A 24,586-nucleotide genomic window follows, 5' to 3' on the forward strand; every position below is an offset into this window, starting at 1 on the left:
TGTTCCCATGGGTTGTGATAGTGAACGCCTACCTGTGGGTGGGATAGGAGACAGGAGTAACTGACCAAATGCTTTTTGTTTGAACTCCAAATACTTGCGTTACTATATGTGCTACCTGTGAGGTCAGGGAAAGGGTGTTCTAATGCAAATGAAGGCCTTTTTTTTTTTTTTCTTTTGACTAGATCTCCTTGTGCCTCTGTACACTCAAGCCTCCATTTCCCTACCTCATAACCCTGGAAGATGTGCTGCTGGAAGCAGCCCACACAGAGAACTGGCCTGGATATTGATGCTTCACTTGTTGTAACTCTGAACTTGTGATTAGGAATGCAGCAAAAACTGTTATCTTAAGCAGCCCCATGTATATCTGCTGTGGCCAAGTTTTGATAAAGACTGAGTAAGTCATTTTTTTTTCCAGCAGTCAGATTACAAGCTAAAAAACAGGGCAAAGGAGAAAAGTTGCAATCTTTTCTGGGAAGAGAGCTTTTCTTTATGAGAAAATGAGACATTCTTACAAAAGACAAGTAGGATTTGATAATGCCAACTGTAGGTTTCAATTATATATTTTCTTTTTTCTTCCCCCAAAGGAATTGTTAATGCCATCCTTAATAACATCTAGAAGAAAATCATTTGCGTGCATGAAGGGGAAGGTGTACAGTGGCTCCTTGCAAGTATTCTATATTGCTGCCTGAAAAGGTAATGAAAAATCTTGTTTAGATATACACGCTTTCATTTTTTTCCAATTGAAATGGTTGTTGGCTATATTTTTAGCTGTGCATTCATCTGTAATGTGGGATTTTTTACAGTGGGATTTAACTAGTGTTTCTCAGAGTCCAAACCAAACTGAGTTAATGCTATAACTGACATCTTAGCTCTTGTTGTCTTCAAAGGCCATTGGATACATTCGTAAGAGATCCTCAGGTTGTCTCCTCTTATGTTTTATCTTGATATTTCACCTGCTTCACTAGGCTTTGGTGACAATTCCAAAGTATCAAGTCCCATCCTCCCTTCCACCCAGCCCACCAACAATGGAAATCTATTTCCCAGGGGATGTGCCCAGTGTCACCCTCCCTTTCCTTTCTTGGTCAGCAGCGAAACAGCCAAAGCCTTGACATTTCCAGTGCCCTGCAAAGAGCCTTGGCATTCAGTGTGCTGTGATGACCAGCATCAGATAACATCCCACTGCAGTCCTTGCAGTGGCTCACAAATCTGGGATGATTTCTCCTGTCAATTCCCTTCCACTTGCACTTCAACTCCATGTGGATACCTTAAAAATGGTGAGATGTGTCCTGTGAAACTATGCTACAGGAGTTGTTAAAGCTACTTTTTTAAAAATAAAATAAGCACTAGCTTTTGTTAAAAATGAATACTAATAAATAGACATATTGTTACAAGTGAAAGAGGATAAGTTCTCAGGGTACAGGTTTCTTGCCTATTTGTAATAACTGCGTGTTCTAGGTAATTTAATTACTATGACTATATCAAATAGAGGAAAGAAATATGAAGAGTTCAAAGATGGAAAGTGTCTATAGTGGCCAAAGAGTAGTAATGAGTCACCATGTCCACCAGCATTTACAGGAACTAGAAAGCAGATAAGGCTTCATGCTCAATGTTTTTCAGTGAGATGTCTTCAGTAAACAAGCCAAACTAATACTTCTGTGGGATGATTTTTTTTTGTCATCACGTGATTAATAATCTTCTTACTCCACTTCCATCATTCTATTCTTCCAACAAGGCATGCAGTGAACATATACTGTTTTTTCTAAGTGTTGCATATGCACCGTCAGGGAAGAAAACAACAACAAAACAAACATAAGTAGTGATGGTCCTGATGGGATTACACACTGTGAACAGCCCCCGTAGATGTGTGTTCCAAGGTAGATGTAGTGGTTATCAGTTATTTGATGTACAAGAAGAATTTATCATCTAATCTTTTTATAAGAGTCTGTCTCTGGATGGTCCTGTAACAGTTGATTTTTTTGTCACTAATCCATGGTGATCTTTTCTCATTTTGATGGACACAAGAGCTTAATTTTTGTATGTTTTCCTCCTGTTTCATGTAAGGAATGTTTGCATTTTATTTTGGAAAACTATTTTTTTTTCTTGGCTACTCAAAACATCAGCAGTCTTTTCTATTAGATTGCCCTTGGGCACATTTACAGTTCTGTTGGTCTCGGCTGTAGTCTTTGACAAAACATCCATGGAATTACTTTTATGATAAGCATTTTGTGGGATTATAGAAATAACGAAAGTATTTTAAAAAGACTACATTTTTCTTGTTCCAAAACTCACTCAATTATCTGAATCTGATGCTTTTTTGGTTTAGATGAAAGGATAACAAATATTAATGACAATTCTTCTGTTTTCAGTTTAGGTGTTTTTTTTTTTTCTTCTCAACCAACTTCACCTTAATTTATTTTTAATTGCACAGTCAGTAAAACTGGCCTACTCAGCATTTAGCAAAGCTTTGGAAAACCATGTACACTCTAGGAGTAGCTGCATACTTTTGACAAAGATGATGGTAGTAACTGATATTCTCATTGAGGTAGTGCTGGAACATTAGGATTTGGCCACTCAAACACAAAGACTGTCAAGAGGCAAAAATGAAGCTTTATCAATACTGACTTTTGTCCCAGTCCTATAAATATCTTGCACAGTGAGCAACTGTCCTACTGTTGTCTAGCTCCATGTTCCTCACCTTGTAGATTGATGGGGGACTGGTGAATGTGAATTTCCCCCTCCCCCCCCCCAGATTTGGTTGCAGGGATCAGGGTAATGGTATTCACAATGTCTTCCCCATGTTTTCCTTCAGTGGTTAGTGGGATATTCTTTGCACTACGCCAAACCCCATGTGTATGACTATTTCTATTTCACAATGGTATAACATGATTGCATCACCAGTTTTCACTCAATGATATGTCAGTATGTCAGCTATGCTCTCAGATAATGTGTAATTCCTGTTGAGCAGAAGATAGGGGAAGTAAATTCCATTATAAAGCTTTCTTTTTTCCTTATTGCTTTGCACGTCACTTAGTGATACCCCAGTCAATGAGGTTAAGCACAACAGACAAGAGTGGTGATGCTTGACTTGCATGCAATCTTTCAGAAGGGGTTGTGGTGGAGGGTGAGATCCACAAAATGCCCCCGCAAACAAGCTGACCTTGCAGAGGTGGCAAGGTAGCATTTGCCTTCCCATGCTGTGCCATACTCATGGGGAAATCCATGGGGGCCCTTGCCTCAGCTGTGGGCATACCAGGTGAACAGGTCACTGTACCTAGCCCTGCCTTGATTGCCTTGCCCAAAGCACACAGCTGTGCTACTTGGCTCCCTTCTTAGGCACCTGAAGATGGAGCCAAGAAAATGTGTTACGTGGCAGTGCTGCTGTTGGTTTTCTTTTCCCTTGCCTGTAGTCATACACGCAATTTCCTTTCCAGCTCCACCCTTACCCAGGGTGGCTGTTACCAGCCCACTGCACTCACCCACCCCCTTCCCCTCTGTTTCTCGGCCTTTGGGACAAAACCCTTGGGATCAGGAGATGCTGTGGGGAAAACAGGGTGGGTGACTGGTGGCATCTGAAAATGGTGCTCCACAGCCTGGGGATGGGAGGGGTGGAGGTCTGGGAGGGGATGCTTTTGGGGGGGATCCACGCTGGGGGCGAGAAGGATGCTTGGGGGGCAACGTGCTGGAGTGGGGATGCTGCGGGAGGGGGGGCTGTCGGGAAGAGAGGTCTGGGGGTGGAGGAGGACGCTCGGGGGCAGGAGCTCCGGGCTGGCACGGGGATGCTGCGAAGGGGGCGCTTGCGGTAAACCCAGCGCGTTCCGGGCAGGGCCCCCCAGGGGCCGCGGCGGAGGCGGTGGTGGCACCGCCCGGCGGGGCGGGGGGACCGGCACCGGGGCGGGGGCAGCGCGGCGGGGAGGCGACAGGGACGGGGACAGCGACACGTGCCGCCGCGGGGGGACGGAGCGGCGAGAGATGGCTGTGCCCGGCTGGCAGGTAACCCGGCGGCAGGTAACCCGGCTTCCCTGCTGTCCCCCGGAGCCCCTGCCTTGGCTTTAGGGGGGCTGCAGATGCTGCTTGTGCCCGGCCGCTTTGGTTCTTAGCACCTCTCTTCGCCTTGGTTTAAATACGGAGCGACTTCTCTTTGAAAGAAGAAAAAATTAAACTGCTCGTAGGAGTCGGGGGTTTATGCGGATTTGCTATTTATTTATTTATTTCATTGTGGCGGCCACGTTGTTTTCGGGCGTTGTTCTTATTGCCCTGGGTATCCAAGAGAAGTAAGTTTGTACTGGGAGGCTCGGGATTAACTCTGCGCGCTGCTTTTGCTTTGCAATGCGTGGCTTTAAGCGCTGCTGTGCGTTGTACACGGACTTAAACGTTCAGACTTGTGTGAATGTTTTTTTTTTTCCTATGTGAGAAAGTTATATTGAAGAAATCAAAATTCTGCTTTCCTAGTCCCTTTTCACTGAACTGATTCATGCCTGTGTATATTTGTTTATTGGAATGGAGTTGGTTTTTTTTATTGACTTTAGTTAAAGATATAAACTACTTCAAACAAACAAACAAACAAACATGACAATCCAAAACAAAAAGGAAAAAAAACATTCACAAAAGTATGTCGACATAGCAAAGTTGTTTTAAAAGCACTTTTAAGGGAGATTTAGGAAGTAAGCCATTTCGTTTGTTTGTTTTTAAAACTTCAGCAACCTGTTCATGTGCTTGTAATGAGAAAAAAAAAATAATTTTTCAGTGATGTTTGCACAGCTATGGCAACTGGTAAGGAGCTGGTTGGTACACTTAATGATATGAGTTACTCAAAGCGTGCTGGAAGCTGAATTACTGCTATGTGGCCTTAAGAAAATAGAAAATCTCACCTGGATATTTTTGCATTAATTTTTGGTGATTAAGTTGTAAAATTTGTGAAGTATGTTGTGATGATTTTGGCTCACTCTCAGAATGATGCTATTGAGTGGGTAGCTTTAGCTGTCAGGATGAATGGGAGCGTTTGAGTAATAATCCTATTTGTTTCATTTCTTGCTGTTGTTCAATACCAATCATAAAATAGCTTATCAGGCAAATAAGCTTTCATATGATGGAGTCTGAGGGTAGAATTGGCATGTGTAGTTCCACTTTGCAATAACCGTAGGAAGAAAAATTTAAAGAACATGGTGTGGAGAAGAAATTTTCATGTTGTTTCTTAAGTTTTTTTTTTGACACACTTCATCATTAATAGGAATAGTGGTGTCAAAAGTATGCTTAACTTTGATTATATTAGAGAAGCTATCAAACTGTTTGAATATGTGTGCGTTTAAGGCATTCATTATGACACAAGACATCTACAGGGGCACCCGTGTACTGTCACAGCCAGTGGTGGTGGGCACCTGAATAGCACATGGGCACCTAAATAATGTGTTTTCCTGCAATTGTCCCCTTTGGCTGGAGCACAACATGGTCACAGAGGCCTAGAAGTGGTGCTTGTGTTGTGTGAGGTAATTGCTTTCACAACTAGATCAACTTCGCTGCAAGCTTTTTTTTCACAAGGGCTTTTGCATTTAGTAATGTAAGCAGCTGGTTTCCAGCTAACTGTGCTGATGAAATTCCTTTTACTCGAACAGATAATCATTCAAAATACCTGCTCAGGCCAGAAATGATCCTGAGGAGGCTGCATTTTGGATGCTGAAGCTCACCAGGGGTTGGGGCTTGTGGTGAAGATGCGTTTGAGCCTGAGTGCGTCTGGGGAATGAGCCTTGTCCTGGGACCTCTTGGTTCCCCCCTGAAGATTTACAGACGATAACATATCTCTGCTTTGGCTGGTTTAGTCTAAATAAAAGCGATTTGCCCATCCTCTCATCTCTAAAGATAATTTCTTTTTGATAGCTGAGGGTTGTTTTGAGGCCTTCGCTAGCTGTGGTGAAATGTAACACAGGATGTATGTAGCAACTGGAGCTGCTGTTGTGACTAGAGAACCTCAGGTTTTATCAGTTTTGGTTATTTGCCCCTGTACTCTTAACTAATTTTAGCAGGGGGAGGGCTTTGAATTTTGTTTGCTGTGGTGTTTTTGGAAATTTGGGGTCTCAGCTCTGTGCTGCTGGGATAGGGCCTGCTGTCATGGGGGAGAAGGTGGCTTCACCTTAGGAGAGGAGGCTGAAGCACGCCAAACATGCCCTGCATTTCCTCTGCGCCGGTTCCATCCTTGAGTGGAAAATTGCTCCTGATTTCCTGAGATTCAGAGGATTTATGTTGGCATCCTTCCCACATTCCCATTTTGCTTCCAGTTGTATTTATTAGACAGCATACTTGCGATAGAAGCCCGCTTTTAAGTGACAGGAACGCTTTTCCCAAATCTATTCCTACCCGAGTTAAGCAGTTAAATGTTTCCTGGGTCCCAGGGGACTGTTTTTCAAAATGAAATTGTTCTTTGCAGGATTACGAGGCTGTCAGAAGTACAAATGCCTTGAACACTGGTCTCAAATTGAGTACCAGTGTAACAGCTGCACCTGAGCATACCTGTTGATGCTATAAAAATCAAATGTTAGGAGCGGAGAGGATATTTGTGATTTTGGACAATTTCTGTCTCAATCTAGATTTTGTTTTGGTATTCCATGTAAATGATGGTCCTGAATGAAGAATGCAGGATCACGTGCAAAATGCTAAGAGAAATTGGGCTGAGTCTCCTGTGTTTGGTTGAATGATTGATCGCCTTATTAAATGCTTGGCAACTTCTCACTTGAGAAAATTAGGTTGGGTGTAACTACAGGTTTACAAGCGTTGCCACAGAGTGGAGTGATTGCTGTGTGGGCAGTTTTGGTCTAATTTAGGCAGCAATAATAAAGAAACTTTGTTAATGGATGCTTTGTTAGATGTGCTCCGTCTTCCCTGGGTCTTGTGTAGCGTGCAAGTGGTAAGGCCCTATGGAGGCTCAAGTCTGTCTGTCCTGCCCCAAAAGTGCTGAGGACACCACCTGCCAAAGCATACCGAGCTGTCACCATGTGCATTACAGCTCACCTCTCAGTGCTGGGGCAAATACCTGCACATGTGTACTTTTATTTGCACTGACTCATCATGTAGCCACTCTGCATTGATGTAAAGTAAGTTCCTAGTCTAATTTTAAAAAGTATTTGGGAATTACCAGTTTTGTTACTGTTTATTAAAACTGCAGTCCTTACAACAAAATCTCACACAACCAATCAGAGGCAAGTTTAAAACACTTCAACATGTTTTTTCAATTTAAAAATTACTTATTTGATTACACCTAATGAAAGGTTGTGGAAAAGAAGATGTTAAGTAATTAACTTTTCTGGAAACATTCCTAGAATGTTTTTGGGCTTTGATTGTCTTGAACTACATTATAAATTCAGACAAATCAATTACCTCAAAAAAAAAATAAATCATACTTTGTATGCCTGCTGTGCTTGCTAGTTAAGCTGTCCAGCTGTCCTGATCGTATATCATTAACTAGCCACTGTGATGATCTGTGCTTTTCAATTAAGAGGAATGTTTAGGGAGGATATGGTAGAAGTGGACAAAATCTGAGTGGTATGGGATAAATAGAGAGCAATTGCATATAATTTCACATAACCCAAGATCTTAAGTGAGACTAATGAGCAAAATTCAGTGATTTCTTTTGAGTTACTTTTCAATAAAAGGAGACCCTGGTTTGTACAAGCATAATTTATATATGGAACCTATCACCATAGGGCATTCCCGTTGCTTAACTTCTAAATGAATTTTAAAAGTTTTAAAGCAAATTCATAGAGAAAAAAAGTATGCTAGAACTGTTAATCACAAAGATGCAGGTATGATTTCTGGCTGAAGCAGCCCCTAAACCACAGATTCCTGGAAATCAGGAGATTATTTTGCAGGCAGAATCACTATATAATTTGCTGACCTTATATTCTTTTCGCTGAACATCTGCTTTTGGTCAGAATTAGAGGCAGCTTATTGGTTTAAATCGATATTTGGAGCGATGCAGTCCACTTGCATGCTATATGGGATAAAAATTTGGATAGGTTATTCTCAGGTCACCACTACTTTGTCCAGAACATTTCCAGGCAAGTGAATGTTGGATATAACTTCAATTTTCAAGCTTAGGGAAAAACTACAGTAGCGTGCTTAATACTGTTTCTTTACATTTTGATCAATTGGCTACTCATAACATTCTGTTGAGAATGTGAATTGATATGATGTTTTGCAAGGCTATATGGTAGCTGCAAATCTTCATTGTTTTATCACTCAAGAAACAATTGGATTATTGTGTGAAAATCAGAAGAATGTTGTGATTTTATTTTTGATATGTTTCCCTTAAATGCATACTCATTTTCTTTTTCCTTGAAAGAGGCTTTTTTTTTTTTTTTAATCTTCACACATTCAGTATGTTGACCTGTAGGCTTTTTTGTCTGTCTTTCTGAATCTTATGCCACCTCCCCTAAGCCCAGCATCAGGGCTGATAGTGACGAGTTGTGCCTGTGCTTTCCCATTGACTTCAGCTGCTGTCTGCCTAAGGAAAACAGACCCTTGAGCTGGGAGTCTTCAAGGCTGCATGTGGAATTCGTGCTGGAACATTTCCAGCTTGGTCATGCACGTTTCCATCCTCCCCGTCGCCAGAGAGAACCTCACATGGGTAGGTGGGATGCATGGTGCGACCACCTTTTGTATTACAGGGTTGCCTCTTGGTAATACTTTCTGATGGTCCTTAACTAAAACTAGTTAGCTTGAAGGCTTTCTTCTTGGTTAGAGTATGGTGAGAATTGGAGTTAATTGACATGGAGGGTGACTTTTCTGCCTCCTGTGGTGAGTGCTTGTTTCCTTTGTACTTACACAGATGCCCCTTTGTTAGTTTGTTTTCACTTTCCCACAAGAACAAGTTGCTAAAATACCAGTAAAATTGCAACCAGTAAATACCAGTAAAATAGGTTTAGAAATCTTTTGTTGTTGCTTTGTTTGCCTTCTGGGCCAGGGGAAAAAAAAAAAAAAAAGAAAAGGAATATCTTATTTATATCCTTCCTTTCTGGGAAGTACTTGTACCCTTGACTATTCTTCCTGTTGCCCACTCCTACGAACTCCATTTGTAAATTCTGCTTCAGTGGAAATTTTAGGTTAGTACAGACTTCATTATTTTTGGAAATTCTTGGAATTGTATAGCTTTGCTCTGTTAAAATCAGAGACGAGATCTAATTCGGAAATAAGAGTTCCAGCTCCATATAACACCGTAAATTAAGACGCAGCAGCATCTCTGTGCTCCCTTCAGTATTTACTAGTAAACGCTTTTATTCCTCTTTGCTCTCTAACAGATTAGAGCTAATCTAGAAGTAAATTTTGTCTGCGGTATGATATATAATCTAGGTTGTTTGATAATCTCTTTAATAGAGATGAATGGAAATGTGATGGCCATGCTAACTTATTTAAGCAGGCATTTGTCTCTAATGTCATTGATGTGGAGGTGGTGATGATCTGGAGCTGTCAACGAGGACAGAAGCAGATGCTCTGAGCTCATATCGTGGCTGTGAAATTTTTTTATAAACCTGGATCATTTGTTTTTAAGTGGGAAGGGTTTATCATGCTCTGGCCTTTGAAATTTTATTGCATACACATTCCCCTTAATGTAAAATCCTATTGAACCTGATGTATTTGACAATTTCAAATTAAAATATCCAAATGAATGAAGCAACATAACTCGGCTTTCCTGGGTTTCAACTGGAATGTTTTCTGGCATTTTCCCTTATGGGAAACATCTACAGAAGCAAATGGCAAATCATTAATGTTCATTCAATAGCAGGCTTTGTTCCAGGTTTATTGTACTTGGAACAATTAACTGTAGAGTTTTGTTTTGTCTTTTTTTAAAAATACAAATATTTGTTCTGTTATATATTCTAGTGGATTTCTTAGAAGTCTTGCTGCTTTGAATTGATTGTACTTCTGTTAGAACAATCTCCACGCTCAAATTTGATAATTCAATCAAGAAATTGTGATAGTATCTCCATGGTTGGAGTGTGATTATTGTTTGTGTATAAGTGGCAGCATTATGTTTAACTTTGTAAAGCTATCGTTTAAGATGTAAAGCTCATTACGAGCTAGGCGAACATATGAGTTTTGAGTTGGAGCCTTTCTTCTAGTTCAGGAAAGATTCTGGTTTCTAACGCCTACCAAATGATGCATTGTAGTAACATCTAGCAAAAAATCTGTCTAGCCTTTGAAAATAATCTAATGAAAGTTGAGGAAGATTGAGCATTCATCTATTTAGGTGCAAGATTTGAACCAGAAACCTCCTAATCTATTTAGCTAACTGCGGGCAGTTCCCATTTCAGGACGCTTGTCAAATGTCAAATTAGTGACTCTTGCCCATATCTGCTAGATGCATATAAAGGGAATCTGGATAGCTCTTAAATCCATTAAAAGTGTTACTACATCTTGGAAGTTTTTTTTTTTTTGACAGCTGTTGCAAAAGTTTTGTTTATGAGCTCTGATTTGTTTTAATCCATGAGCAAATACAGGAAATCGTATGATTATAATAGCCGAATTAAAATGCCTTTTAGTTAGTATTCACCAGAACTAAACAACGATTCATCAACTCTGCTTTTTGTTTGTTAATTATAGGCAAAGTTATCATACTTCATGCACTTAAAATTTAGTTTGAGAATATCTGAAGGGGACGTGGTGATGACAAGTGGACTGGTCAGTTTGATTTGCACTGAAACATCCTGCTTGGAGCCATGTGTACATGAAAGGAGAATTAAGAAAGCCCCACAGTGGTAACAGTGTACGAACAAGCAGTTGGGCAGCATGAGAAAGGTGCTGCAGGTAGGCCGAAGGGAAGACGTTTAAAGTTTAACAAAATTTAAACATCACCTTCCTGCCTATGACAAACTTACCCCAGATGAATCAAGGCTGAGATGTTTTTAAGGGCTGTGTAATGTGTTTGTGGTTTTTCATGATAAAGAGTAATTCGATTTGGAACATCTTTGTGGGCCCACCACCTGGATACAGCATGTGGCTGCCAGGTGCTCTCTGTTTGGATCTAGGATTTGTGTTCTTCAGTCACTCTTGTTTAATCAAAATGGAATAAAATGCTGCAAACTCTGGCTCTGAATAGACCATCTCTTGAATAACAGTGTTTTAAATATTTTTATGTTGATGTTTAGGTGTCTCATGCCAACAGACGAGGTAATCACCCCTTCCCTTGATGGTGTACAGCGAGAATGAATAATGCTTTTAAAGATGCTCTCCAGTTCTGCCATGAATCACTGGCCCATATCAGCATTCCTCAAAGCACAGGGTGTTTCCTTTGTCCCTCTTTCCCTAAAGGCATTTAAGGGTGGTGTGAATGAGGACTGCGTTGTGCTGAGGATGCTGAAGTGAGGCAGGCATTGGGATATCGGGCACTGCTGTGTGATACCTACCTTAGCCTTAACTTTGGGATGGCCCTAGCAGCTGGTTCTCTGGCAGTCACCAGCAGGGTATGCAGTGTAAAATCAGAGAAGTCCTTACTGGGTCCCCAGAGAGGACTAAATACTTTGCAAAATTCTGTATTAAAACCAGAAAGCGCTGAAGAAAATTGCCCGTGACATCATATAGAGTGATCAGAATGCTGACATAACGTCAGTGAGCCTAATTCCTGCAGAAAAGCTGCCTGTAACTGCAGCGACGGAAAAGATGTGCAAAATCAAAACTCCAGAGAGGGTTGGCCATATGAGCCAAATACATTAGAAGAGCTGAAAAATTAAATTTTAAATGGCTGTACTGTAGTGTCGAGGCTTTCTGAACTTCTGCAGCTGAAGTCCTGGACGTGTTGCTTCATCCTCGCATGGGAAGGCAGCAAGCTCTTCTATTTTAATTTTAACCTTTTTATTCAAACTTCTAATAGTTACTGGAATTACAGAGTGTGGTTTTCTTGAATGATGTTAGTATTTAGGGGCTTCAGCTTTAGGAAAGTGAAAACCCAGCGTGAAGACTTAGGAAGTGTCAGTATGTAATTTGCTAACAAATATGAGTTAATTTTACCAACTTTATCTGATCTTCTTAATGGGAAAATCAGGCTGTAACAGAACCCAGAGACAAGTTGCGTTTCTTGTGCCAGGAGGCTGTAAACTCAAATGGTGTATGGAAAGATAAACCTCAAAGCTGTTTCACTTCTGTGAGAAATGACTTGGGTTTAGAGAGACCTATGCTGGCATACATTTAGTTGGTACAATTAAAAAAAAAAAAAGTTTAAAGGGATCATTGGGTTTATGCTGACATTTGGGTACTGAACATTTTACTGTCATGACTTTAGGGGAACAATGTGACTTTGTATTTTTAGTTGCATGCTTTGGCTCCTTCATGTTTAAAGTACTGAGTTATTGTCTGTCTGGGATAAAATCCATTCTGCAGAGCAACTTCTATGAATAAGTAAGTAGCATGGAGATCCTTTAGGCCAGGCTAAAGGTGTACTGATGCACGTGCTCGCTTTTCCATCGTACAACAGCCTTGCTTCTTACTGAGAAGCCAGGCTGGCGTAAGCAAGAGAAGTTTTCTTGGCATTAGTGATTAGTTTATGTGCATCTCTTTTCTACATTGTTTGTAACCAGAGTATATATTTTGCTACTTATCTTCATGAAGTTAGCAATATAACTTGTCTTAGTCTCCTCTAAATTACTGTCATTTTAAAAGCATAACTTACTACTGATTATTAAAAATTTCTCCTAAAATAGCCATCTTTCTACCTGGCAATACTGATCCTTACTGCCATGTAGCCAGTAAATGCAAAAGCAAGGCTTTCAAAGATTTTTATTTTCAGTAGCTGTTCCCTAATAACTTTCTACACCTGCCTTACTATTTTCCTTAATTTCTCATCTCAGGATCTTTTGTAATTGAATTTTGGAGTAGCTGAGCCAAACTATGAAGCCTACTAAAATGTTCGTGTATTGGCTATATGCTTAAATTACGATGACTGTAACATGGGCATAAGTGTGTTCTGCACAGTCAGAGTTGATTTCTTGGGTATTTGGGAAACATTGTGTCTTCCAGTAATCCTGCCCTAGAAAAATATGTTCATGAGAGGGTGTTTTTTTTTTTTTTTTCCTCTCCCTTCACATAAATACTTGTCTATGAAATTTATAGTCTGGAGGTCAGAAACTTACTTATTGTGGCTATGAATAAGTGCCCTCTGAGTGGAGGATCCGATGACTGCTTTGTTGAATGCTAAAGATCTGTTTTATTCTTCATTTGGACTTCCTTGTGCTTCTCTCAGGCTCTCTGTTTCACTTGTGGTCATGGTGTCGTCCATCACACATCTCTGTGCTGTCAGCTAGTCACAAGATGCGCTTCGGGTTGCGTGACAGCCCAAGAGATGGCACTGAAATGCTCAAACATTTGGTTTCACCAAAGGCTTCCTAGGAATTTTGTTTCTGAGTGGCTTTTCCAGTTGCACAGCTCCAGAAACCTAAATGCAATGATTTGCTGTAAGGAGGCTGGAGTTTTTCACAGAAATTGAGGACTTTTACCAATGAGATTTCCTCATTCAGCAACACTGACACATAAACCTCTATTTTCTTGAGTTGCCTTTGGCCTCCTGCCTTTATGAATTAAGAAATTGTAAAAAACACGGGGTGATTTTTATCTACAGGTATACCCAAGCCATGCGGTGATGTTAAATGTGAAAGGACACTTAATCATACAGGTCAGCACAGATCCAGAGTAATGTGACCTCTCCTGTGTACCTGGCATTCACCGTGAGCTCCGGCCCTGGCACGTGCCACGTCGCTGCTGGGAAGAGGGACACGTTGCTGTACAGAAGAAAGGTGGCATACTGTAACAGCTGCCTTACTGCTGGCTTTTGTCCGGCTCAATCCCAGTTAGCATCAGGCCATTCCTTCTGATTGAAGGTGTTCAGTTTACGCCTCTCTTGTAAATAGTCCTTAAAGAATCATGCAGAGCTTTTTTTCCTCTAGGGCCACTGAGTTTTGACGAGTAATTTGACAATTCTGGTATTTATTTAGGGAGCAATGCAGGAACATGCACAAGTAATTTGCGTATAAACACAAACTTTTTCTTTTTTTTTTCTTTTTTAATGTGACTTCAGTCCTAGTAAAAGGTACTGGCTCACTTGGCCTCCAGTGGAAATGAGTCTCCAGTTTCCTTCCTAGATTTGTTTTCCCTGAAAATTATGAAGAGGCACGAGCTATTTCTGTGCACCTCTTGTTATAAAAATATACCTTTTGTTATGAGAGAGGTGAACGAAGGCTCGAAGGAGAGAGTGAGCTGGGAGGAGGCTGCGGGGCTGGATTCCTGCTGGAGCTCCTGCAGACAGGCACTGGATCCTTCACCACACGGTTCCCTGCCTCGCTCCTCATCTTGAATCGTTCCTCACGTAAGCCCTGATAAACCTGCTATTTTTCTGTTTATTTTATAAGGCCACTTATCTCACTTTTAGTCAATTACTACTGACTTCTGCCTTCACCTTTCTGCTCATCAGCTTTGCCTCTTCCCCTGCTCTTTGAGGTGCCCTGCTCCAGGCACCACCTTTCCAGGGATCACCTGGTAGGGTTGGGAGCAATGAGGCAAGTTAGAAAATATATCCAATGGGAAAGAAACAACCTGCCTGCTGGCTTGGTCTCTGCACGTGGCACCGTGCCTTCCGAGGGCAGCATCTGTTGCTCCAGGATCTTTCTCGGAGTCTGGTTTGATGTGCATATCCCCTACTGCAATACAGGGCTGCAGGAGACAGATCTTCATGTGCAGGTGTCCCTGGGAAGGTCTGGTGCTTGGCAGGTGATGGCACTGTAAAGAACATATCCAATTGTACCAGCTCGGTACAGTCCTATGAATTAGGTTGAGAGGGGCCTCTGGCTTGCACGGGTACAATTACAGGTGACAATATTTTGAAGGAAGCTGAAGGAGTGGAAGGGACTTGCGAAATATTTTTAGAAAAATGCACCCAAACACTTCCTCCTTCATTTCCTCCATGCATACTCATTTTTTCTTCTGTTTTAGAATACACAGAAACAAACCGAAAGCAATACTTTTACAAGCTGGAGTCAGGTGCAGGTTTTTTTTCAGTAACTTTCACTATCAGATGCTATTTTGATATGCTTGTAGCAGCTGGTTGTTCTGTTACTTCTTGTTGTCTGCTGATAAATGTTGAGAAGAAAGCTCTCCAGATTGTGCAAAAGAGTCTCTGAGTAGTTGGAGCATCCCTGTGTTCCTCTCTTCTGTGAAAAGTGGAGGAAGATGTGTGCTCATTTCTTGTTTTTGCGAAGGATGAAGCTCATCGTGTTTGAACCAATTAAAAAATGAAAAGGCGAGCATGGAATCCAAACGCCCACAGCTGGAAAACCCAGGGACCTGTGGAGGATTTAGGTAGAACAAAAAACATAGCTAAGAAGAGCCTTATTCAAGATGCTTGTGTTATCTGCATGGAATAAACAAGCTTTTTGTAAGATTCATATTTACCTTTAATATTATTTATGTCTTTCTACAGCAAAGACTGTAGATTTCTTCCAGCTTACATCAAGAAAATAAGTTTGGTTTCTTTGGGGGTTTCTTATTTCTATTCAAGCACTGAAGCATGCAAAATTGTCTTTTGTGAAACACTTGCACTAACTTGTTTGACAGCATCAAGTCACATTTTTATTTTTAAAATTTACCCTTGCAGTATGCTTTGCAAAGGAATCCGTAGCAATAGAAGAGCAGAATGTGCCTCAGTGGACTCACGTTATTTGAAGCCCTGCAAGGGAAGCTTAAACCCAGCTGCAGTGGTGAGGTTTGGAAGCTGGCCAAGGCATGACCCTGCTTTTGCAGCAAGCCGCCTGTGCAATGAAGACGTTAGCTACACTTCAGCAGTGTGCTCCCTTTGATGCTTGTTAGTACTAAAAATAATTCTAACACTGATTTCCCCGGGGTAATTAGCCTGTGCAGAGTCAGACTGAGATTAGACTTTTTCTGGTGCCTTGGCAAATTTTAGCTCAGGTATTTACCCTGTGCTGTCAGACAGAGATGCAGGAAGAAAAGTCTGTCTCACTTGTTCTGTGTTGTGATGTAGCTCTGTAATTCAGTGGCCCTTGGTAGCTTGTGTGATCACAGCCAGAGGAGCAGCCACAGGTCAGCCTTTCGTTTCGGACTTGTTTTACCTGCGAAAGAAGTGGTCGAAGGTGTTGATAACCTAAGGGACATCCTGCCCATGGTGAAGTATGCAGTTTTCTTTTTAATGTTTTAAGTATCATATATGAGCATAACTCGTGCTGCATTTGGAGGCTTCCAGGAGAAACTGGTAGCTCTGAGCAAAGCGGAGCTTTGTGGAGATGTACAGATATTTTCTTATCTCCGTGGTTGACGATCCTTATGATTAAGTATTGCATTTCCAGATAAATGACTGAAATAAGCCACTGCAAAGAAAGAAGCATAGGTTTATTTTTCTGAAGTAATTCTGCTCTCAGTTGTAAAGCTTCATACTGGATTGAGGTTCCATACACAGTGCTGAGAAAAACCTGGGGCACTTTATACAATGCTACCGCAATAACCAGCCTGTACGTACAGTTGTTTAGCCAGCAGAGAGTTTTTTTCCTTATATTTTCCTTTTTTTTTTTTTTTTTCTCCCAGGGAGGAATGGTTTAATTTGTGGCTCCTAGTGCTGATGGCTGGGATTTGTAGGAAAAGTGTAATTAGCTTTGCTTGAAAGTTGTGTAATGTAGGTTTTATGCCAGTGCCTGCTGTGCAGGCAGAGATTAGGGTGAGCATTTTACACCAGAACAGCCAGAATCAATGGAGGTTTCATAGCGAGGGAGTTCTGTTAGTTGTTGTCCAGCGGGAACCTATGTTAAGATGCATGCAACTGAAGAATGTCTTCCTAACAGCCTCTAATACACGTTACCCTTTCCACCTACACTGGGTTGAAATGTTGCCCAGCATTTGGTTGGAGCTGAGAGCATACTGACTGCATTACAGATTATCAACATCGTTGGCATGCTGACTGACCCAACGTTCGCACTTTAACTGGAGAAGTAAATTGAGCACAGTGATTACCGGATTTATGAAGGTTGTAATAGCGGCGGCGGTGTGCTCAGTTGTGTTTTTATCTTTTTGCTGGCTGTGAGGATGCCTCTGAAAGGCTTTAGCAGGGAGCATTTCAGGGGTGCTTCAGTGGGCATTAAGCACTTTGGGTGTGCAGAGAATGATTACTTAAAGTGAAGAAAGACAAACGTATTCTGTAATTTCCAATATTTAAATCAATTTGGTTTTGTTTCCCTGCTTATCTGGGATATTGTTCACTTTTATAGTATTTTTTGTCATGTAGTATTTCTCACTTGTGTCTCTTCTGGCTTCCTGACAAGACAGTATGTGAAGTGAAATTGCAGGATGATTTCTCTAGGCTTTCAATGACTTCTGAAATCTCTCACAGCCACCTGTTAGAACACCTAAAAAATCATATAACTGGATATTATAACCACTTAAGGGAGCAAGTAGAGTGTGTTACAGTGAGAGAGACCAAAACATTATAAAAAAAAAAAAAAAAAAAGTAATCCTGAAGACTGTAGTTAGAAGATACTTAAGGGAGAATAAAATGCGAGAAATTAGTAACATCAGTCAGATGGTGAGCTGTGACCAGTTTCGCTGTCATGAATCTTTTCTTTCTTGCTCCTACTGCCCCCAAAAGAGGAGACACAGCAAAAGAACAGGGTGTAATAAAAATGACAGGTGCAATCCGAAAGTGTCTCTCTGAAGGAAGAGATTAAGCTATAGGGATTGCTCTGAGCTTTAGCAGCATATTACAGAGTAAGCTGAAGAAGATAGACTTTTTTTTTTTAATTTATATCTTATTACATAACAAGGAGCCATTCAATTAAAAACAACCAAGTTAAAATTGATAACAGGAAATGTTTCTCTCGGAATATTGTTTGCAGCTCTATAGTACAATGTGCCATTGATGCAAGGAAAGAATAGAGGCCACGCTCAGACCAGCAGTTTGGCAAAGTACGCCTTTCGCCGTGGCTGCTTGGGGAATGTCGGGTGATAGGCTTGGCACCAAACTTCTGAGGCAGTGGAAGGAAAAGGAAAAGCTGCTGGCCTGTGGTGGATAAGGAGTACGTGAGCAACGTGTTGACGCAGAGAATAGGCTTTTTACAAGCAATGGGGAATTTCTCTCTCTTTAAAATGATGTGCTTCGGTTAGTGCTGCTCAGTATCGAAACGGAAAGCGGAGGAAAACTCATGGAGGTTGAAAGAACAGACTGGCTTTATTAGCGGTGTGGTTTAATGTTCACAAGAGCTTGTGTGCTCATTCAGGGAGACAGCCGAACATGTGAATGTGTGCATTTGGGGTGGGTGTACCCCCAAAAGCCTGACACCCCTGGCTCCAGCACCACGCCAGGGTGGTGGTCCCCATCCCTCATCTTCCACTGATGTCTCTGGGGCATAAATTTCTGCTCATGGGTGTGGTTTTGTGTGTTTTTTCTTTGTGAACTGGGGAAGTGAAAAAAGTGCCAGGCTGGCTGGCTGGCAGATGTCAGAGTGCATTTGCCCTTCAGACTGTATTTACCCTTTTTGTATAAAATCAGAACACTTGCAGTTATGTATGTATTTTTGTGTATTACAACAGTCGTTTGGATTAATTTGCTTGTCATTACAGTATTTATAAAATGAAAGTTAAAGTTGCAGCAGGCGTGTGGGTGTATAGGTTTGGAGGTGGAGTATGGCCAAACCCCTCGGCAATCCAGGGCTGGGCTGAACAGCTTCTCCTCTGGCCTCAGTTCAAGCAGCCTTGTGCTCCTTCACACAGCAAATATCGCCACTGTTACCCTAGCGTGGGAGCTGCTGGAGCCATCCCTGCTGTCCTGACCAAAACCCAGAAACTTTTCCCCTGTTTTTTTTTTTCCTTCCACTGTCTGGCTTGAGGAGGTGTGCTCATGCTAGGTTGAATGCAAGTGGGGCTCAGAAACACACCATGGTCCTCCGACCATCCTTGCTGAATGGGCATTTATATTAGAAAACAACTAGAGGAATGTACCTACAAAACCTACAGGAACTAGCCTGCTGCTAGGAAACAAAATCTCAAAGCAAACAAAGTAAAAACAACAGCAGTGGGCCATCAAAACGAGAGGGGTGGAGAATAACAGGAAGGGAATGGGAAGCAGTAAGAGCCTTGGGAGGCGAATGTTGTGAGCTGGTTCCTGCCTTTATCCACGATGGCTTCGCTTCGGAACGCTTCTGGGCAGGCAGAGTGGAGACCACTGACAGGGGACGGGTTGTTTCAATGAGTGCCAAGAGTGGTATTTCGTAACGTTTTGTGCAACTGTGTTTACCCTAGTAATTTCTCTTGAGGTACAATGCTACCAAGAAGGCCTGCAGCTGCCTTGGCAAGTGTTTATTTAAAGAAGGAAGAGCCTAGGTGAAAGCTATCAGCCTAGGTGAGCAAGTTGAGCCATGTCTCCTGTGAGCTTGCACCGGGCATCAGGTGCTGCTTCACCATGGGGCATCCCTGAATATCTGGTCAAATGTGTTCAGGTTTGCATTTATTTCTTTTATCCCCCGTAAATATGATTCAGACGTTTGTTTTTGCTTTTTGGTGACGTTGTGAAGAAAAAATAATTGTAGTTTGTCCACGTGCACTTTGATATTAGGTCTGTCTACGGGAACTAGGGGTGAAAATACTGTGTTTAGCTGATGTATTTATACTAGCACACATTCCTATGTGGGCAAAATTTGATATTGCTTTGCTGAATGCATGTAGTGCTACAATAGCTCATTATTTTTTGTATTGAATGTAACTATTATGATAGCAAGCATTTATATAGCAATATAAATGAGGGTAGGAGGGATTGCGTAGCTTTTGTTCTGCATTAATACAGTTAAAGACTTTTGTAGATGCCTGAACACTGCAAATATGGTGGGGATAGTCATAAAATTATTTAAATAAGTTATTAAGTAACTGTGTGTGCAACCTCATTCAAATTAATGAAATGTCAGAGTAGATGTCTTGGAGAGCAGACAGTGATTTCTCTGGGTTTATGCATCAGTTGTATTTCTATTGTCTGCTCTGGTATTTTCCATCAAGATAGGGTAATAATGGGATAAGTTATTTTTGGTCAGCTAAGCAATTTGGTCAACAGTGTGCATTTAAATGCACTCTGAGTTTTGGAAGCAGAAGTATAGAAGTTAACAGGTATCCGTTGCTAATGATATAGATATGTGCTATAACCTCTGTGTGTCTTTGCAGACTGTAAGAGTAAATCTGCAGGTTTCATCATTTTTTTTTCTTAATGAGTGTGGATGATGGTTTGACTGTCTTTGCCTTACAGAATAAGGATGGTTGCTCAGATGCTAACCCCAAAAGACCCAGTCTGTGAGGATATTCCAGTGCACAGAGGCGTCCATTCAACCATTGCCTTACAATGCAGATTCAGTAGGTGATTTTGGATCTTTTCTTCTCGCCCTTCACTATTGTATAAGTGTTCAGCATGAATCAATTTGAAGGCAAGACTCCACCAGCAGGTTTTCAAAATGTGTGATTCCTTCTGTCATTTTTGTCCTCGTTTTCTCTGAACTGCCTTCTTTATGAGGGAAATCAATTCTTCAGAGGTGACTTCTGCTGATAGTGGGTAACATAAGGGTGTATTTTGGGGTGTCTTAGTTGGGCTTTCTAATGTTATAGGTGTCCTCTTCTGCCTCCTTCACTTAGTTTGTGGTGCTGATTTTCATGTTGTGCTTGTCCTCTGGTAAGTCATGGAAAAATCCTCACAGTCTAAGAAAGAGCAAAGAAAATGTACATAGACTGAAAAATCATCATCAGAAATCACAGTGACAGCTTTGCCAGCATTTTTTTTGTGTGCTAGCATTATTATGATTTAAATTCCATCAGTAAATTTTGTACAGAAGCAGTTTCAAATGAGAGAAATCATTTCTTTTTTCAAATCAGGACTTGGCAGAAGTGATATAAAGTCTCCTCATAGCAGTCAGAAAGCAGTGGACAGACATTGTATTTTAGTGTAGGATTAAATACTTGTTCTGGCTGTTTTCCTTGTAAACAATCAAACCTACCTACCAGATTATATTGGAACACACTTACTAATGCTTTGCTTTTACTGTTTAGAAAAATGACTGAAAGTTTTAAGATGAGGCAACGTGAATCATAACCTTCAGCGGCTGTTAGTTTTCCTGACTGACTTGCTTTCTTCCTACGTTCCTTTTAGTCACCCCCAGAATCGCTGATGCTGTTTTGTACCAGAGGCATTGCTGAGGTCCCGTGTGCAGCAATGGACTTGGATAAGCCATCCGTCTGGGGATCCCTGAAGCAGAGAACAAGGCCGTTCCTGCAAAACTTAAGCGTGAGGAAGACGAAGAAGAGATCCAGCAAGATGGTGGTGAGCAAGGTCCGCTCGCTGGACCGGCGCCTCAGCGTGTCGGTGCCTGACATGCTGGAGGTGGAGACTATCGCAGAAGAAGAAACGACATATTCGAGCACTCAGGTGCTGTCAGGAGACTCCCCCAGCAACCTCCCCAGGCCTGTGGCATCTCTGAAAAGCAGAAGCGCGTCGGTGAGGCCGGTGGGAGGGGACTGGCCATGGCTGCGGCAGTCGACTGCGCGCATGGAGGGGGCCGTGGCCTGCTTGGATGCACATGTGGCAGGAGGCCCCACACCTGAGGGGAAGCGGCTGTCCAGTGATGACCTCCTTGAGCTGCTGCAGAGAGCCCGACTGAGCAATGACCTGGCGGACGAGATGATGGAGGTGAGGGGCTTGGGTGATGGCCACGCCAAGCAGCCATCTCGGGCCTGACTGAGTTATGAAGGGGTGGAGAAGGGGACCATATGCGAGGTATAAGGGGAAAAAAAAAAAGCATAAACCCAATGTGATATATATGTTTTTGGGGCCAAATTCAGATATCATTTCTGTCATTCTGGAGCTGCAAAATTAACCACACTTTGAATTTTTTATTTATTTTGGCAAGTTTATGATACTTCAGATTGTTCAGAGTTGTTGGAATTGCTTGCTTAGGACAAAAGTAGCTGCAGCTTTCTGAGCTCTGAAACATACTGCTGTCTGATGCACTTGTGGAATTCTTTGTAATTAATATAACTTACCAGGATTCCTGTAGCAAAACCAACTTACTGCCCACTCAAGGTCCAGCTGAAGGCAAGAGGTGAAAGATGAAGGATGAAGTGAACTCTGACAACACCTGGAATTAGTCAAAATGAGCATGTGATGGAGTGCAGTGGGTGTGTACAACATGCTCAGGGCTGTCCTTTGTGTTTGGTTTGTGATTAATCAGAGGAGGTGTAAAACCAAAATACTTCATCTGAATTCCCCATCTTGTTCCCCGTCTTTCCTTTCTTACCACTTTTGTGGTCAGTGCTTCTGTGGCTGGACCTAATGTCCTAGGAACAGGAGGATCCAAGTCCAATGTGCTTTGAATTTGACATGAAACAGTAAATCCTGCCTGGCCAGAGCAAAGTGGCAAATCTATGGAGTCACACGATAGCTTTATAATACAAACAGGTGAAGGTTGTGGCTGTCTGAAACATTTTAGGCAAAATTTGTTTTGTTTGTGGAAATGTATTTCCTTCTGAGTTTAGTTTTCGCTAGGAAAGTTAGATTTTGAGCTAAGTTTTGAGGTTGTTTTCCCATAAATTAAGTGTTGCAGGTATGGCAGCTGATTTTCTTAGTCATCCAAGATGTAAAAATGAAAAACAGACATTTAGATTTAACGCTCTCCTTTGGAAGTGGCTTTCACAGGTGAATTAACATTTTTAACAAAATTATGATCAGTGCTACTATAAGGAAAATGGTCTTTTATGATATAAAACTTGTTCTGCATCTCTGTGCATTCTTATCGAAGCAGTGTTATCTCCCCTGTGATGCAACAGATCACAGTGTTAGCTAGTGAACATCACTTCTGTTGCTAAATTTTAAACACGTTAACTTAAAATTTATATCAACTCAGGTTAATCAGCATAAAGTAGGTTGGATAGTCATCATTTTAGGAGCTTGCTTCCAGGTTGTTTTAATGATATCACCAGTTCTTTTCTGCTGTTGTAGACCAACAAATTCTAACCTAAAATTTAGCAACTGTATTTGCAGCAGCACCAAAATTAATCCCAAATCCTGCTTGACTCTGGGCAAGCTAAGTATTTCAGCAGACACTGGTAACTGTGTAGTGATGGAATAGATTAGCTTCAAGTTTCCTCCTGATGCATAGCAATCTGTCTGTCTTATTCTCTGTAGCATTTATATCATTCCCAAAGTGTGTTTGTGCATCTAAATCATTTAATGTTTACTTTCATGCCAAACTCTTATCTCCGTGTGAATATTTTACCTTCATTCCTGTAATCTGCCTGCAATAACTTTTAAATACAGAAAGATTTTTCTAAAGAACATGCAGCAGAATGAAGCAAATGAAAGTAGAAATAGATAAGGAATATTAAACTCAATTATTTTCAAAGCTTGGTTCTTATACTTCATTGAACAGCCATGAAATCTGTATTCCGAGCCACTCTGGTGGGGACAGCTTGTTGTGCAGGTTATTGGTCTTCTAATACTAGGTGGGGTTGCTGCAGAGAGCACAGCACGACAGTTACTTGCATCATTCTTCTGTGAGCATCATTCACTGATTAGTGAGGTAAATCAGAAGGAAGGCAGATCCTTGGAACAAAATAAACTAAAAAAAGAAAAGATGTAGGTTGGGCTTTTTTCCCCCTGAATTGCTTGTCACATGCCACCTACTCATTTCCTAGTTTCCTTTGGTCACCCGATACCATGAGACACTTTCTGAGCCTCATACCTAAGCTCAGTGTGGGGTTGTGGTTTTTACACTCTTCTGAATGCTCAACACAGAGCTGTTGGTTCTGGGAGCATTCCACCTTCAGTAAAAATTCTCACTACTCATGTTGCATTTCCATTTGCTAAGAGATTTACTTTATTTGTTCTCTGTTGTAGTCAAGGTAGGCAAATTGGAAGAGTGAAGGAGTAACTGAAGTTGTGTTGAACCCCTGCCCGATTTGTTTAGGTTGCAAAGGACACCGTTGATGTCACTCATTGCTGTTGCTTTTTGTCCGTGGTCACGCGTCATTACTGAAGTGCACTAACACCATTTCTTCATCTAACACCTAGCTGTGAGTCAGTAGCAACCCAAAGGCCCGTCTGGTTGATGATGCACTCAGTGCACTTGTATTTTGAATCATTCTTGGCCTTGAACAGATAAGAAGAGAAGGTAGAGGTTGTAAACCCTGCCAGGAGGAAAGTTTGATTCATTTGTATATATTCATGTATATGCTGATGTTTTATTTATTTGTACACAGATATATTTGCAGCTATGACCCTGTTGATGAATGTGGTCCTGTTTGCTTATATTAAGTTCAGAAATATTACTGTAGTTAGATAAAATCAAGATTTCAGGACAGTATTTTTGGCTAGACTTTTATCTATATTCAGTGATCTCATTGCAATCAGCTACCTAGAATAATAGCACTTCACTTTATATGGAGATAAAATGAAAAAACAAGCTATTTTTATTCAAATTCTATCCATGTAATACAAGTAAAGAAAGAACAAACAACAAATATGAAAGCATACCTTTGAGGATAGATTTTTTATTGTAAATGATATTAGGGTACTTGAGTACTTTTTATT

General features: G+C 41.2%; 1 protein-coding gene across 1 annotated transcript in view; it reads left to right on the top strand.

Moving 5' to 3' along the window:
- Positions 1 to 3,921: 3,921 nt before the first annotated feature.
- The window catches only part of MCTP2 (multiple C2 and transmembrane domain containing 2), a 121,054-nt gene continuing 100,389 nt past the window's right edge, over positions 3,922 to 24,586 (top strand). Inside the window, exons 1-2 of the mRNA XM_050712992.1 lie at positions 3,922 to 3,990; positions 21,152 to 21,688. Of these exons, the coding sequence (XP_050568949.1) occupies positions 3,970 to 3,990; positions 21,152 to 21,688 (558 nt within the window). The 5' untranslated portion in view covers positions 3,922 to 3,969. The remainder of the gene's footprint in view (positions 3,991 to 21,151; positions 21,689 to 24,586) is intronic.

This window comes from Cygnus atratus, chromosome 11, assembly GCF_013377495.2.
Source record: "Cygnus atratus isolate AKBS03 ecotype Queensland, Australia chromosome 11, CAtr_DNAZoo_HiC_assembly, whole genome shotgun sequence".
NCBI lineage: Eukaryota > Metazoa > Chordata > Aves > Anseriformes > Anatidae > Cygnus > Cygnus atratus.